Genomic DNA, 13,947 nt, shown 5'->3' with positions numbered 1-13,947 from the left:
CTTTTAGAATATTACTCTCTCCGTCCCAATAAATATGAAACGTTTGCTTTTCGGGATATGATTTTATTTAGTGTTGTTTTGTGACTTAAAGAAAAAAGAGTAAAGTAAGAGAGAAAGAAAAGTAGAGAGAAAGTTATTTCTATTTTAATAAACGTTATAGTTTTAATGGTACAACCCAAAAACGAAAACGTTTCATTTTTAGTGGGACAGAGAGAGTATTTGACTAAAATGAGAATGGTTTATTCCCTTAGCTCGCTTAAATAAAGCTACTCTATTTGTAGAAAATTAAGGCTACTCATTAGTCCATGGCCACCAATCAGCCCACCCTATGTCAAAACAAATCACATATAAATCACATGTAAGTATGACAATAAGTACTCCTTAGGACGATAGTGTGGTGGCCTATGTGCCTCTATAAAACAAGTCAAATCTAGTCCTTAAGACAGAAAAGAGGAAAAAATGGATTACTTCCCTTTCCTGGCCGCTTTATTCCTCATCATCGCCGTAACATGGTTGATCTCCTTCCGGCGCCGGAAGAGGCTCCCGCCCGGGCCAATGCCCCTCCCCATCATCGGAAACATGCTGCAGCTCGGGTCCCAACCCCACGAGACATTCACCAAATTATCGAAGCAATACGGCTCTCTGATGTCCATCCACCTCGGCAGCCTATACACCGTTGTGGTCTCCTCCCCGGAGATGGCCAAGGAGATCCTGCTCAAACACGGGCAGGTATTCTCGGGGCGAACCGCAGTGCAGGCACTTGAGGCGTGCGGCCACAGCGAGATCTCTATTGGGTTCATTCCCGTGGGGGACAAGTGGCGCGACATGCGAAAGATATGCAAGGAGCAGATGTTCTCGAGCCAGAGCTTGGAGAGAAGCCAAGATCTCCGCAGGCAGAAGCTGCAGCAGCTGCTCGGCCAAGCCCAAAAATGCGCGGAGGAAGGCAGGGCCGTTAATATCAACGAGGCCGCATTCATCACCACGCTCAACCTCATGTCAGCCACTCTGTTCTCGATGCAGGCCACAGAGTTCGACTCCGAAGTCACTATGGAGTTCAAGGAGATCATGGAAGGCGTCGCCAGCATCGCCAGCGTGCCTAACTATGCCGACTACTTCCCCATCTTGAGGCCGTTCGACCTGCAGGGGGTCAAGCGTTTGTCCGAGGCTAAGTTCGGTAGATTACTGGATTTAATCGAGGGCTATCTCGATGAGAGGATCCAATTCCGAAGAGAGAATCCCAATGCTCCCAAGAAGGATGACTTCTTGGATGTCATTGTGGATTCTCTTCAGGCCAAAGATAACAACTTGACGGCTGCACATTTTAACCATCTCTTGCTGGTAATTTTTTTTAAAAAAAATTATTTCTACACAAATCATGTGGATTTGGTAGCTATTAGGTCAAATCGATATCGATCTAACTCAATAAGGTCATATCCTAACCTAACCTGAAATCATCACAAAAAAATAATTCAAATGATTGTAAGTTACTACCAATTTAGCTTGACATAACGACCAAAATATGATATTACGCGAAAAAAGTAAAAAATCGTGAGTCGTAATCTTAAATTGTGTTGGATGGATCAGGAATTGTTCGTTGGAGGAGCAGAGACGAACATGACGGTGATTGAGTGGATAATGCAAGAGCTAGTATCGCACCCGGAGAAAATGGCAACGGTGAAGGCGGAGCTGAAGAGCGTGATGGGGGAGGAGAAGGTGGTGGAGGAATCAAAGATATCGAAGCTTCCGTATCTGCAGGCAGTGGTGAAGGAGTCGTTGCGGCTCCACCCTCCGGCTGCTATGCTCGTTCCCCGCAAAGCAGAGAGCGATCAAGTGGTGAACGGCTACCTCATTCCCAAGGGAACACAGGTGCTGGTCAACGCGTGGGCTATGGGGAGGGACTCCAGAATCTGGAAGAATCCGCTTGCATTTGAGCCGGAAAGATTCCTCAATCAGAAGATAGACTTTAAAGGCCAGGATTTCGAGCTGATTCCGTTCGGGTCGGGTAGAAGGGTCTGCCCGGGTATGCCGTTGGCCAACAGGATTCTGCATACGGTGCCGGCAACTCTGGTTCACAACTTTGATTGGAAACTTGAGCGGCCGGACGCGAGCAATGACGAAGCCAAGGGTGTGTTTTGTGGGTTTTCGGTTCGCCGGGCACGTCCGCTCAAGATCATCCCATATAACAACAAGGCATGATGTTTCCACTTCCATCTCTAAATAAATTTTTATTCAACCTCAATATCTGTATTTACTATTTACCCTCATGTAATTGAATTTCTATTTACACTTCCATGTATAAGCATTGTACGACAACGTAACATATGTAAATTGAAATTCGAAAGCTCACCTTTTAGCAATTTATACATTCTCGAATAAATCCGTTCGATCCGGTTTTGTAAAATATAGTTACTCCCTCCGGCTTATCACACTTTGATTGGGTACGAGTTTCAAGAAATATAATGGAAATGAGGACTATTATCAAAAATATTACTACCCCCGTCCCACTATAGTAAATGCACTTGTGTAGTACAATACTCCCTCTGATGTCCCTGAAAAAGTATGAACAATTGGTTTTGCATAATTTTTAATTCTTAATTAGTAAAGTACTCCATCCATCCACAAAATATTGTCCAAGTCTGACTCGGCAAGGATTTTAAGAAATGTGAAAAAAAGTGAATAAAAAAGTTAGTGGAATGTAGGCCATACATTTATATATTATATTTATAATAAAATGTGAGTGTAATGATTTAGTGGAAAGTGGAATCCATTTATCAAAAATGGAAAAAGAAAAAAATAAAATAAAGTGGACAACATTTCACGGACAGAGAAAGTAAGAGAGAGATAGAAAAAGACGGACAGAGAAAGTAAGAGAGAGATAGAAAAAGTTTATATCCTATGCTCTTCTACTTATTCCCTATTTAATTAAGATGATACAAACATTACTATTGCAACTATATTTACAAAAAATTGACCTACAAATTAGCTCCATGGCCTATATAGAGTATAATTAACCCACCCTATAGCTCCAATTAACCCACCCTATATAGACTATAACTAATTTCTAGCAATAAATGAGCCGTAAATCAAATTTTTTAGGCACGTGCCAGTTCCCAACATAAGTAGATGGCGAGGACTGGTAGGATAAACTTCCTATCGGGCTGATCGGCGATCGATAAATATATGTCGCGGGTGAGTGCCCGATTCGCCCTTCGGGCAAGACGGTTTTCTCACTTTGGAGAAGAGAATGAAAAATAATACTGATATTCTTGATTGATTTTTCAAATTATTACAATAACTCCTATATATAATGCTAATCTATACATATATAAAATGCGAGTTTTGGTCTTTTTTGAAATATTTATATGTTTTGTCCTTATTATGGAATATTTATAAGTTATGGACCAATTTGAACATTTTAAGTAACTCTTATGAATATTTATTAGATATTTTAATGAGCATTTGACTAATTCTTAAAGCACTACAAGACTCATTGGTGGTTACAAATATTTAAATAGAATAAGGATCATTTAACAAATTTTGTAACCTATATTGTCTTGATTTTATAATTTATGATGTTTTAATTTCATGATCTCTCATGTACTAATTTTGTACCTATAAAAGGCATAGAGTTCTGGATGAAATACACACTAATAAAACATTCTTCATTCTCTCTCAAGCTCTCAACATTTTATTGCACATTTTAGGAACATTGATTTTCTTGATTTTGGAGCCCCATCAAGTTTATAGGTGCCTAGCAGGTTTGAGATGTTATATACACTAGGAGGAAATCGTTTCATCTTTGGGGAAAATACGTCGATCCGAGAGCACTAACCGTGATGTAATTTTGTCTTGCGGAAAGAGGATTTTTCTTGATTAATTTTCATTGTAATTTCCATTTCATTTATTGTTGTTTTTTTCTTTGATTACAATAGTTAGAGTACCGCGTGTATATAGTTCCAGAATTTTTTCCTAATATTTTTTACAGTTCTTAGAGAGGGAAGAATTGTAACATCCTTAACTCAAACATACATAGTATTTATCTTCATCTTTACACAATTTATTATTTTTAGTAGAGAAATATGAAGGATTGTTCTAAACATATATTTCAAAAATGTCAACACTTAATATAGTCTCTTTATCATTGTCCAAATAATTGTATTTGTCTTAATTCCATTTTAAATATGTTTAATTTAATGTCTTTAGATGTAAAATGAGTTGAGGAGTATATATTTATTGAATTTTTTATTATATAGTAGTATATTTTTCCATTTTAAATCTTATATAATTATATTTTTTCTTATTTTAATTAATCGATTAACAATTTAAAATCGTATGACCAAAAAATATTTCGTCGTGTATCGCACGTGGGTTAACACTAGTAACTAACTTAATGAACAAGAAAACAAAGATATAGAAAAACAACGCAAATCCCTAATTTAACTAACTAAATAATGCTCGTATCAAGGACACAGAGAGCTGATCGGTGCAATAGATGTTGATGACAGCGGTTGTAATGGGAGCTGCCGGAAGTCCTTGTTGAGGGTTGTACCGAGGTGTAACGAGCAGGCCGAGAGCTGCGCGGCACAGCTGCTGTGCTTTGCAAACGACCGCAGTTCATGATGCGGCATCTTGCATGTTTGCATGTGTGATGGCGGATGAGACGTCCTCGTATCGTTTGTCGATAAATTTTGAATTGTTCACTAAATCGTACTCCCTCCGTCCCAAGTTACTTGAGTCATACTCCATTTTGGGTTGTCCCAAGTTACTTGTGTAACATCCCACTTTTTCGAACCCTAATTTTTGAGGCGTGAAATTTTTTGCATTAAATGCTTTTAATGCTATGATATATGTGGATTTAATTATGAGTAATTTATTGCATGATTTCTTGTGACCTAATTGCGATTTGGAGTTGAGATGGAGTTGAATGGTCAAACTTGTTGAATATATGACGTGGCTATTGAATAGTCAATATTGTGGAAAATATGACGTGGCCGTGGTCAAAGTCGATGAAAAGGTGACGTGGAGGTGAAATTTGAATGGTGGATTTTGTGATGCGAATATGTGAATACTTTGATACGGGGTGAAATAATATTGGGGTGAATTATTTTCCTAAGGGATGAGTGAGAATTGATTAGGAGCATTATTTATTTACATGGAATTCGACCCCTATGATGATTTCAAGGAGATTTTCGAAAATCTCCTATTTATGGGAGAAGGGATTATTTTATTATATTATTTGATCTCTTGTTTATTCTCTTCCATAAATAAATTCAAATATCCTAGCATATCTTACCATATCTAAGGAGATCTTGCCATATCTTATTTTAAATAATATTTGAAATTTATTCTTTGTGGAGGAATCAATAAATCACGCCTATTTCCTATTCTTAGTGGGGGATTTATTATTTTTATTCTGCTCCGTGATATTTTATTCTACTCCATGAAATATCCAAATTAAATCATATGCTAATAAATAGCATAGGAATTCGAAATCCCCATATATCTCACCAGATTTAACACCATCCCTCTCCCAAATCTCTTCCAAATCTTTTATTTATTTAATTATGGGATTATATCTTGCACTCTATAAATAAGAGTGAAAACCCTAACCCTAGATCACAAAAAAACGCCCCACACCCCAAAATCACGTCTCTCCCCTCTCTCCCCACTCTCTCAAAATTTTGTTCTACTATTCACCAAAATTTCTTCATCTTTGGAGAAGAATTGAAGTTGAAACTCAAGAATCTTTGAAGAATCAAGGCTACTACTTTGTTTCTAGCGTTCATTCTATCGAAAAAGGTATTTATATTTTGATCTTTTCTTCATCTACCGATTAATCGGTGTTCTTGAGTCCACATGCATTTAGATTGAGTGAAGGGGAAATTAATTGATGAATGGGATGCATATGTGTGTGTGTGTGTGAAACCGTGTGTGTGTGTGCATGCCTCGGTGTGCGTGCACATGTATGTGCGTGTGAAGTGTGTTGTGAAACACTCATGCGTGACATATTTTGATGATAGATCTGGAGTTGTGGTGCGAATAAAAGTGATATGATAATCATACTTTGATTTTGAATGGTGATATTAAAATGAATTAATAGGAAAACGGGAAACGTTGAGAACATGCATGATTTTGATCAATGATTGAGACTTACTTGCGAATAAAAGTGATATGATAATCATACTTTTGTCGCACCATGAAATTGTTGATGGATGAGAAAATAGGAGGTATTGTTTGACTGGCCAGTCCATGAGATTATTTTGTGATACTCGATGATATTCTTTTAAATAAATGCAAACTCGAGTTCACTATGGTAAGGGTGGCATAACTATTAAAATGTTTTGACACGAGTCCATTGAGTATGTTTAAAATACTCAGCCCTGCATAGACATGACCACGGTTCAAAAACCGCCGGTTCCGGTTCGTCGAATGCTTGAACTGTAACCGGCCCGGATACCGGTTATCCGGTTCCGGTTTAACCGCCGGTTACCGCCGGTTCCGATTCCGGTTACTAACCGCCGGTTTTTCAGCGGTTCCGGCGGTTCCGGGCCGGTTCCAGTTCGGTTCCGGTTCTTATTTATTTTTTATTTTTATTTTTTATTTAAATCTTATAGTTATAACTTTTAAATTTTATAGTAAAATCCAAAGAGACTTTGAAAACGGTCGAAAACCGTCGGTTTGTGTCATAAAACCGCCGGTTTCTGACCAAAAACCGGCGGTTTCCGACACCTTTTCAGACCCTACGTTGCAACCCTACGCCTACACCTGCAACCCTAGCCCTGAACCGTCGGGAACCGGCGGTTTTCCGACACAAACCGGTGGTTTTTCGACCTTTTTCAGCCCTACGTCTGCAACCCTAGGAACCTACCGGCGACGGCTATATTTTCCCGGTTAACCGGCGGTTAACCGCCCGTTCCGGTTTCATATTTTTTGAACCGTAACCGGCCCGTTATAAACCCTAAACCGGATTTCGAACCGGAACCGTCGTCCGGTTTCGGTTCCGGTTCCGACCCGTCGGTTGGGAACCGGCGGTTAACCTCCGGTCCGGTTGGGTTTGGCCACCTCTAGCCCTGCATGTGTTTTCCCTATGTGTAGGTTGAGCAATGACGAGCGGGTGGCGGTGTTGAGCTAATAAATTGAATAATGATTTGATCGTTTGAAACATCAAGTAGAGTTGTGTCTTCATACACGTTCTTCACTTTTCTCTTGGTTGCTTCCGCTAAATATGAAACTTATTATCATTTGGTTGTTTTGAACTTGTTCCTTTTGAATTAGAAGATTGAGACATATTGTGTTTTGTTGGATTTATGTCAAACCCTTGATTTTTTATCATAGTTTATGATATCTATTCTTCATTGATTTTCTTGATTAAACCATTGACTTATTGCTTTGATAGTTCGTTTAATACCTTGGTCAAATCTCTTTAAATGAAACTCTAGCCTATGTCCTTATTGCTTTTAAGTCCGCCTTATTAGCAGTCGCCATATTTATTATACCCTAGAAATCCAGGCTATTACAACTTGAGTCATTTATTTTTTTTGGCTAAAAACAGAACATCTAATCTCACCTACTTTATTTTTTCTTTTAGGGCATTAGCTATAAGGCCCCTTCTCTGGAGCCCACCTCAGAGCTTATCTCTATTTTTTCCTGCTACGTCAGCAGACCCATCCCAGAGCCTATCTCCCTGCAATGGAGAGCCCATCCCAGAGCCTATCTCATTTCATTTCATTTCAAAAACTAATAAATTCATTCTTCGATGTTTTACAATATTGGGAAACAGAATACAATGAGAAACGAATTTAAATAAAACATCAGCCCCTCCGTGACCAAAGTTCTTCAATCATATCACGTTGGAGTGCATGATGGGCTTCGGCTTGGCGCATGTCAATGTCGGAATCGGAATCCGAATTGTAGGTGAAATTAAACATTTATAGTGAGATAAATTGTGAAGTAAAGCATGTGGGTGTGTGAAATGAAGAGGATTGAGGTATTTATATAGGAGAAAAAAATTAAAAAATTAATTAAAAAAAAAAGATAATCGGCTCCGTCATCGGCCCGAGTTTCTGCAATGGAAGCCTATCGCGGGCCGATGCAGAGCCGATAGGGGCATCGGCTTGGCCGATTTATCGGCGGAAGGGCGGAGGCGAAGGGGAAGGGAGATGGGATCCCTCCCCACAATGGTGACCCATGGAAGGCAGGGGGGGTGGGGGGTTGATCCATTGGCTATGGGGATCGGCCCCCATTGCTAATGCCCTTACTTTACTCTCTCTTTTTTCTCTTACTTTATTCTCTCTCTACTTTATTTAACCCACTAAACACAACTTTCTAAAATCCCGTGATGAAAAAAAACGCTTCAAGAAACGTGGACGGGAGGAGTATTCAAAATTAGTATTTCCTCCGTCTCATTCAAAATGTCCACATTCTTGAATGATGCGATTTTAGGTGGAGTAGTTGTGTGAAATGAAATTGAAAAAGGTGATTGGATTTTAATGAGGAGAGAAGAGAGAGTGATTTATTTCCAAAATTAGAATGTTTATATTTTTGAGGGACGGATTAAAAAAGAAAGAGTTCATACTTTTCAAGGTAAGTAAAATCATGTCAAGATCGCTCTTTTTCTAAGGGTAGAAAGTTCAGTTGATCGTGACTAGTGTGGGACTAAAAAAGCGGGAAAGAAAGGAAAAAACAATCAACGGGCACGAAACTTGGATTCAAATTAGAGTATCCAATCTCAGTACTTCAACAACTAAAAGAAACAATATTCAACAATATCAAACGATAAATGAAACAACTTTAGTGGAAGCATTCGAGAGTAGAATAATGTCATGTTCGAAGATACAACATATTTGAACATTTGACAGGCATCTCCATTACTTTTATGCTCAACACCCACTGCGCTCGTCACAGGTCAACCTGCACGTTCATAAACACATGCAAGGCTGAGTACTTGATGCACTCACTGAACTTATGTCGAGTATATTTTCATAAAATAAAGTCATGTCAAGTGATAGGATGAATTGTGCCACGTATTTTAGTTCACTTCTGCGCTATAATGAGGTTAATTACATGTTTAGATGCAAGGTTTCAGTGCGAAAAGGGAAGGATATGTGAAAGCACTAGGTAAATAGAACGATCCGGGATAGAGAAGAAGATTGAAGGGTTTTGCACGCTAATGAAGGATGATCAAGTGGTTCCAGGTGCTCAAGCCAAGAGAGTTGGCCAACTTGGGGCATGAACTCAATCCAGCAAACGGTTCTAGCTGCAAACTAAAAGGGTGGACTTCTTGAAGACTGTGCTCTCTATTGGATGTGCGACACACGTGATCCGGGCTCCTTGTCTCTTGGCTGAAAACTATATAAGAGGGTGTGCTCAAGAAGACTTTTAATCGTTTTCCTTAGTTAAATTTAGTAACATACTACTTGACTTGCATTAAACTTTCAATGTGCTTTCTTAGTTAATTTACAAGCTTTCTTTACTCGATTTCTTAGTTTTTATCTACAAGCATTCTCTACGTTTTCAAGATCGTTCTCTAGATTTCAAGTTTACAAGCTTTCGCCAATTTATTCAATTTCTGCTCAAGCTATGCATGTTGTTATGTTTCGTGCTATGTGATTCATTATGCTTTCTAGTAGAAATCTTAAATGCTTTCACGACGACCGATTTCAGTTTTAAAAGCTCAAAGTTTGGTAGTTAAGTCTCTGTTCAACATTTACTTCAAGTTTCTCGCAATGCATAGTTAATTAGTATATGTATTTTCATGTTCTAGATACTCCCTCTGTCTGTGAATAGGAGTCCCGTTTTTCCATTTTAGTCCGTCCGCGAATAAGAGTCCCGGTTCACTTTTACCATAAATGGTAATAGGGTCTCACATTCCACTAACTCATTTCACTCACATTTTATTTAAAATTAATATATACAAATAGGACCTCTATTCCACTAACTTTTTTATACCCACTTTTTTTAACATTACTTAAATCCCGTGCCACCCATGAATGAGACTCCTAGTGGCAGGCAGATGGAGTAGATTAGATTAGCGTAAACTGCTTCTGTTAGTTGAATTGGTCAACGTTTCGTGCCTCACTTTGCGTTTAGGTCTTCTTTTCTTCAAGATTCATATCTAAAGTGATGAAGACATTATTGATTGTTCTTCGTTATAGTTAATTTATGTGTTTAAATCCTTTCAAAGTATATTTTCGTGTTTTCCTAGGTGTTAATTAGGGTTTCCTTAATTTCAGCATGAAGGACAGCACAATTTGCTGCTCCCCTTGTTTTTCGGACGTGGAACCTTGCGCCCACTGTTCACCGTAACTCAGTACCTTTTTCTTTTCCGCATTTTACTCCCTTTCATACCTCAAGGTACATTGCAATGTCCAATGTTTGCAACTGTATGTGACTACATGTCTACTCTCTACCATCGGCACACTTTAGTTAGCATGTCTATTCACATGTACGAGCCCAACTTTACTTCTTTCCTTAAATGCTTAAGTGTTAGTACTTTCTCACATGTTCTTGCCTAGTTAATTTACTTGCCCAAGTTGTTACCTTTTCTATTGATCAGTTCCCGTCTAGGTAGTCAATTAGAAACGAAACCAAAAAGATAAAGCGTGGCTGCACTGCCAACCACCTCCCGCGATTAATCCTCTTATGCTAGAGTTACCGTTCTTTGTGGGTTTGACATCCCGGCTTGCCTTATACTTCTTCTGTTCTATAGTAGTAGAGGTATTTCTTTCCGGCACGAAAATTAAGAAAAAGGTGTGTAATGTACTCCCTCCGTCCCATTGAAGATGACACACTTTCCTTTTTGGTTATCCCAACCAAGATGGCCCATTACTAAAAATGAAAATACCTTTCTCTCTACTTTAATCCCTCTCTTTTACTTTATTATCTCCACTCCACACACAAAATAAAGTTGCATAAATTACATTGCCGTCCAAGAAAGGGATCATCTTCCTTGGGACGGAGAAAGTATTAAATAAAAAGATAATAAAGTAGAAGAGAGGTAAAAGTAGAGAGATGAAAAAGTAAGAGTGAGAAAATGTGATACTTTTTACTAAAAAAAGGAAATGACTCTACTACTATGAAACTTCCAAAATGGAAAAATGACTCTATTATTATAGAACAGTGTGAGTACTAGCCAATAGTATGTAGGAAGGCTTTCCAAAAAGGGAACTTATAAATTTCTTTGATCGTATACTTGGGGAGTGGGAACACGACGCCCGTTTAATCGCGTCTGGTCATCAAGCCATCGTTGAGTGATTCTCGACTTTTACAATTTTTTAATCTTATGTAATAATATTGTGACTTATTTTATTTATTCATAATATCAAAATAATAGTACGAAAATATTCTAAGTCATGCATATCGCGTGGGTTAACACTAGTATTGAATAAAACGTAGGGAATGTAACTTATAAGTTTCTTTCATTTTTAATTGTTATTCCATTTAATAATATTTAGAGCATGTCCAGGAGAAAAGATATATAGAAAAGATATATCATGTATTTACTTTCTTCAAAATTGAAATTTACCCTTCTAAAAAGTATCATGCACATTCCAAAGAGAAAAGGTACTCCCTCCGTCCCGGATAATTCGGGTCACTTTGACCGGGCACGGGTTTTAAGAATTGTAATGAAAAGTGGGTTGAAAAAGTTAGTGGAATGTGACTCCTACCTTTATATATTAGTTTTATAATAAAATGTGAGTAGGAATGAGTTAATGGAATATGGGGTCCACTACCAAAAATTGTAAAAGTGAAATGTGACAAATTATGTGGGACGGACCGAAATGGAAAACTGAGACGAATTATCCGGGACGGAGGAAGTATATAGAAAGGTAAATAATTTTAAAAAAATAATATAATACTCCCTCCGTCCCACAAAGATTGTCCCATTTTTTCCATTTCCGTCCGTCCCATAAAATTCGTCTTATTTCATTTTTTTTTATCATTTTTGGCAGTGGACCTCATATTCCACTAACTCACTCCTACGTAAATTTTATTATAAAACTAATATATAAAAGTAGGACCCACATTCCACTAACTTTTTCAACTTACTTTTAATTTTATTTCTCAAAATCCGTGCTCGGTCAAAGTGAGACAATCTTTGTGGGACGTAGGGAGTACTACAAAATGCATTGAAAAACATAAAGTATATATACCTTCTCAAATACGTTCCTCTTTGGAGAATGGTTTTTCGTGAAAAGAAGACAAATATGGTAGTCTAAGATTTTACCTGGAGAGGTAAAGATACTTCTTCAAATTGAGAAAATGTATAATACCTTCTCAAATATCTCTTCCTTTGGAGGAAGCTTTTTTATGAGAAAAAAGTAAATATGGTAGTTATGTGACTTTATCTCTTTATTTACCTTTCCTTTTGGAGATGCTTTTAGGCAATTAGTAATTCAAACATCATTCCATCCACATGGGCCCACCTCACCGAACCTATACCTCTTTCATTTACTCCTTCCGTCCGCGAATAGGAGTCCCGGTTCATAATTACCATAAATGGTAAAGGGAGCTCACATTCCACTTACTCATTCCACTCACATTCATTTAAAACTAATATACTCACATTCCACTTACTCATTCCACTCACATTCATTTAAAACTAATATACACAAGTGGAACCCATATTCGACTAAATCTCTTCCACCCATTTTTCTTAACATTTATTAAAATCCGTACCGAAATGGAATGAGACTCCTATTCGCGGATAGATGGAGTATTAACTAACAGCTAAAAACTCATTTGTTTTATTGATATTTAGTATTTACCTTATTTAAAATTTTATATCTTAATTTTAATGTGGATGGAATGATGTTTGAATTACTAATTGCCTAAAGATAATAATTATATGGAACGATTAAAAATAAAAGAAACTTATAAGTCACATTTTCTATCGTTTCATTCAATATTTCTTGCGTTTAATGCACAACAGGTCGTGCAGTGATTTACAAAACAACAGAGGATCCTTCTTCGGAGGTGTGGTCGGAATGGAGAGAATATTGAGGAGTACATGAATATGGTAGAATTAAGGTACATGATAAGTATGGTGGAAATGAGGGCATAATACGCAAAATATAAATCGTAATTATGGGGAAAAAAAATGATATTATATATGGCATAGAAACATTATGTCTTAAAATCACTACTCCTAATTTTATATTAACTAGTATCACCCACGTGCGATGCACGATGCACGACTCATTTTCTTTTATTTAAACTTATTTTATGCTGTAAAATGATTTTATAAATTCATAAAAATATCATGAAATCTGAAATCATAAATATGTAAAATAAAAACAATTATTAAAAAATATAAAATCAAACAAAGAAAAAAAACACATATACCGAATGAGAAACAATATTATTATTTCAAGTTCTAAAATCACAAATTTATACAATAGCAATTTATTGTACCCATAAAACTCATATAACCAAATAAGTTTATAACCCAAAAATTGCACACAAATCACGTATCATTTAAATCACTTTTAGATTCATACTACAAAAGATCAATCACAAACACATGTCAATAAAAACAATATATAAATATATATTAGAAGATAGCCATATCGATCAAAAGCATCAACAAAAATACAACAAAATAGCATGGAATATACAACCGATATCAATATGCATGCATTTAGCCGAAAAACAACAAAAATTGGTTGCATACCCTAATAAAATATCCCGCATCTACCACCCATACCATGTCCAAGAAAAACAAATGAATAAGAGTTGCCACCAACCTAATATTCATATAAAGTACTACATGAAAAATTTATACATTTGACACTTTATAATAGTACATGAAGAAAAGGAAAAAACAATCACATAATTAAACTCGACACTTCAAAACATACATCACTTCCATCATAAAAACCTGCAAGGAGAACAACATAAACAACACGATTGATGATCAACCATGATCAACCATTAAAGAGCAGCAGT

The 13,947-nt window shown here is 37.1% G+C and overlaps 1 protein-coding gene across 1 annotated transcript; it reads left to right on the top strand.

Moving 5' to 3' along the window:
- The first annotated feature begins 459 nt into the window (after positions 1–459).
- Positions 460–2,296, top strand: LOC125186032 (ferruginol synthase-like). Its single transcript, XM_048082334.1, has 2 exons — positions 460–1,338; positions 1,585–2,296. Exons 1-2 carry the CDS (start codon positions 460–462, stop codon positions 2,194–2,196), a joined length of 1,491 nt encoding a protein of 496 aa, XP_047938291.1. The 3' UTR covers positions 2,197–2,296.
- Positions 2,297–13,947: the final 11,651 nt, after the last annotated feature.

Source organism: Salvia hispanica, chromosome 5 (genome assembly GCF_023119035.1).
Source record: "Salvia hispanica cultivar TCC Black 2014 chromosome 5, UniMelb_Shisp_WGS_1.0, whole genome shotgun sequence".
Lineage (NCBI taxonomy): Eukaryota > Viridiplantae > Streptophyta > Magnoliopsida > Lamiales > Lamiaceae > Salvia > Salvia hispanica.
This window is presented reverse-complemented; position numbering and strand designations above follow the sequence as displayed.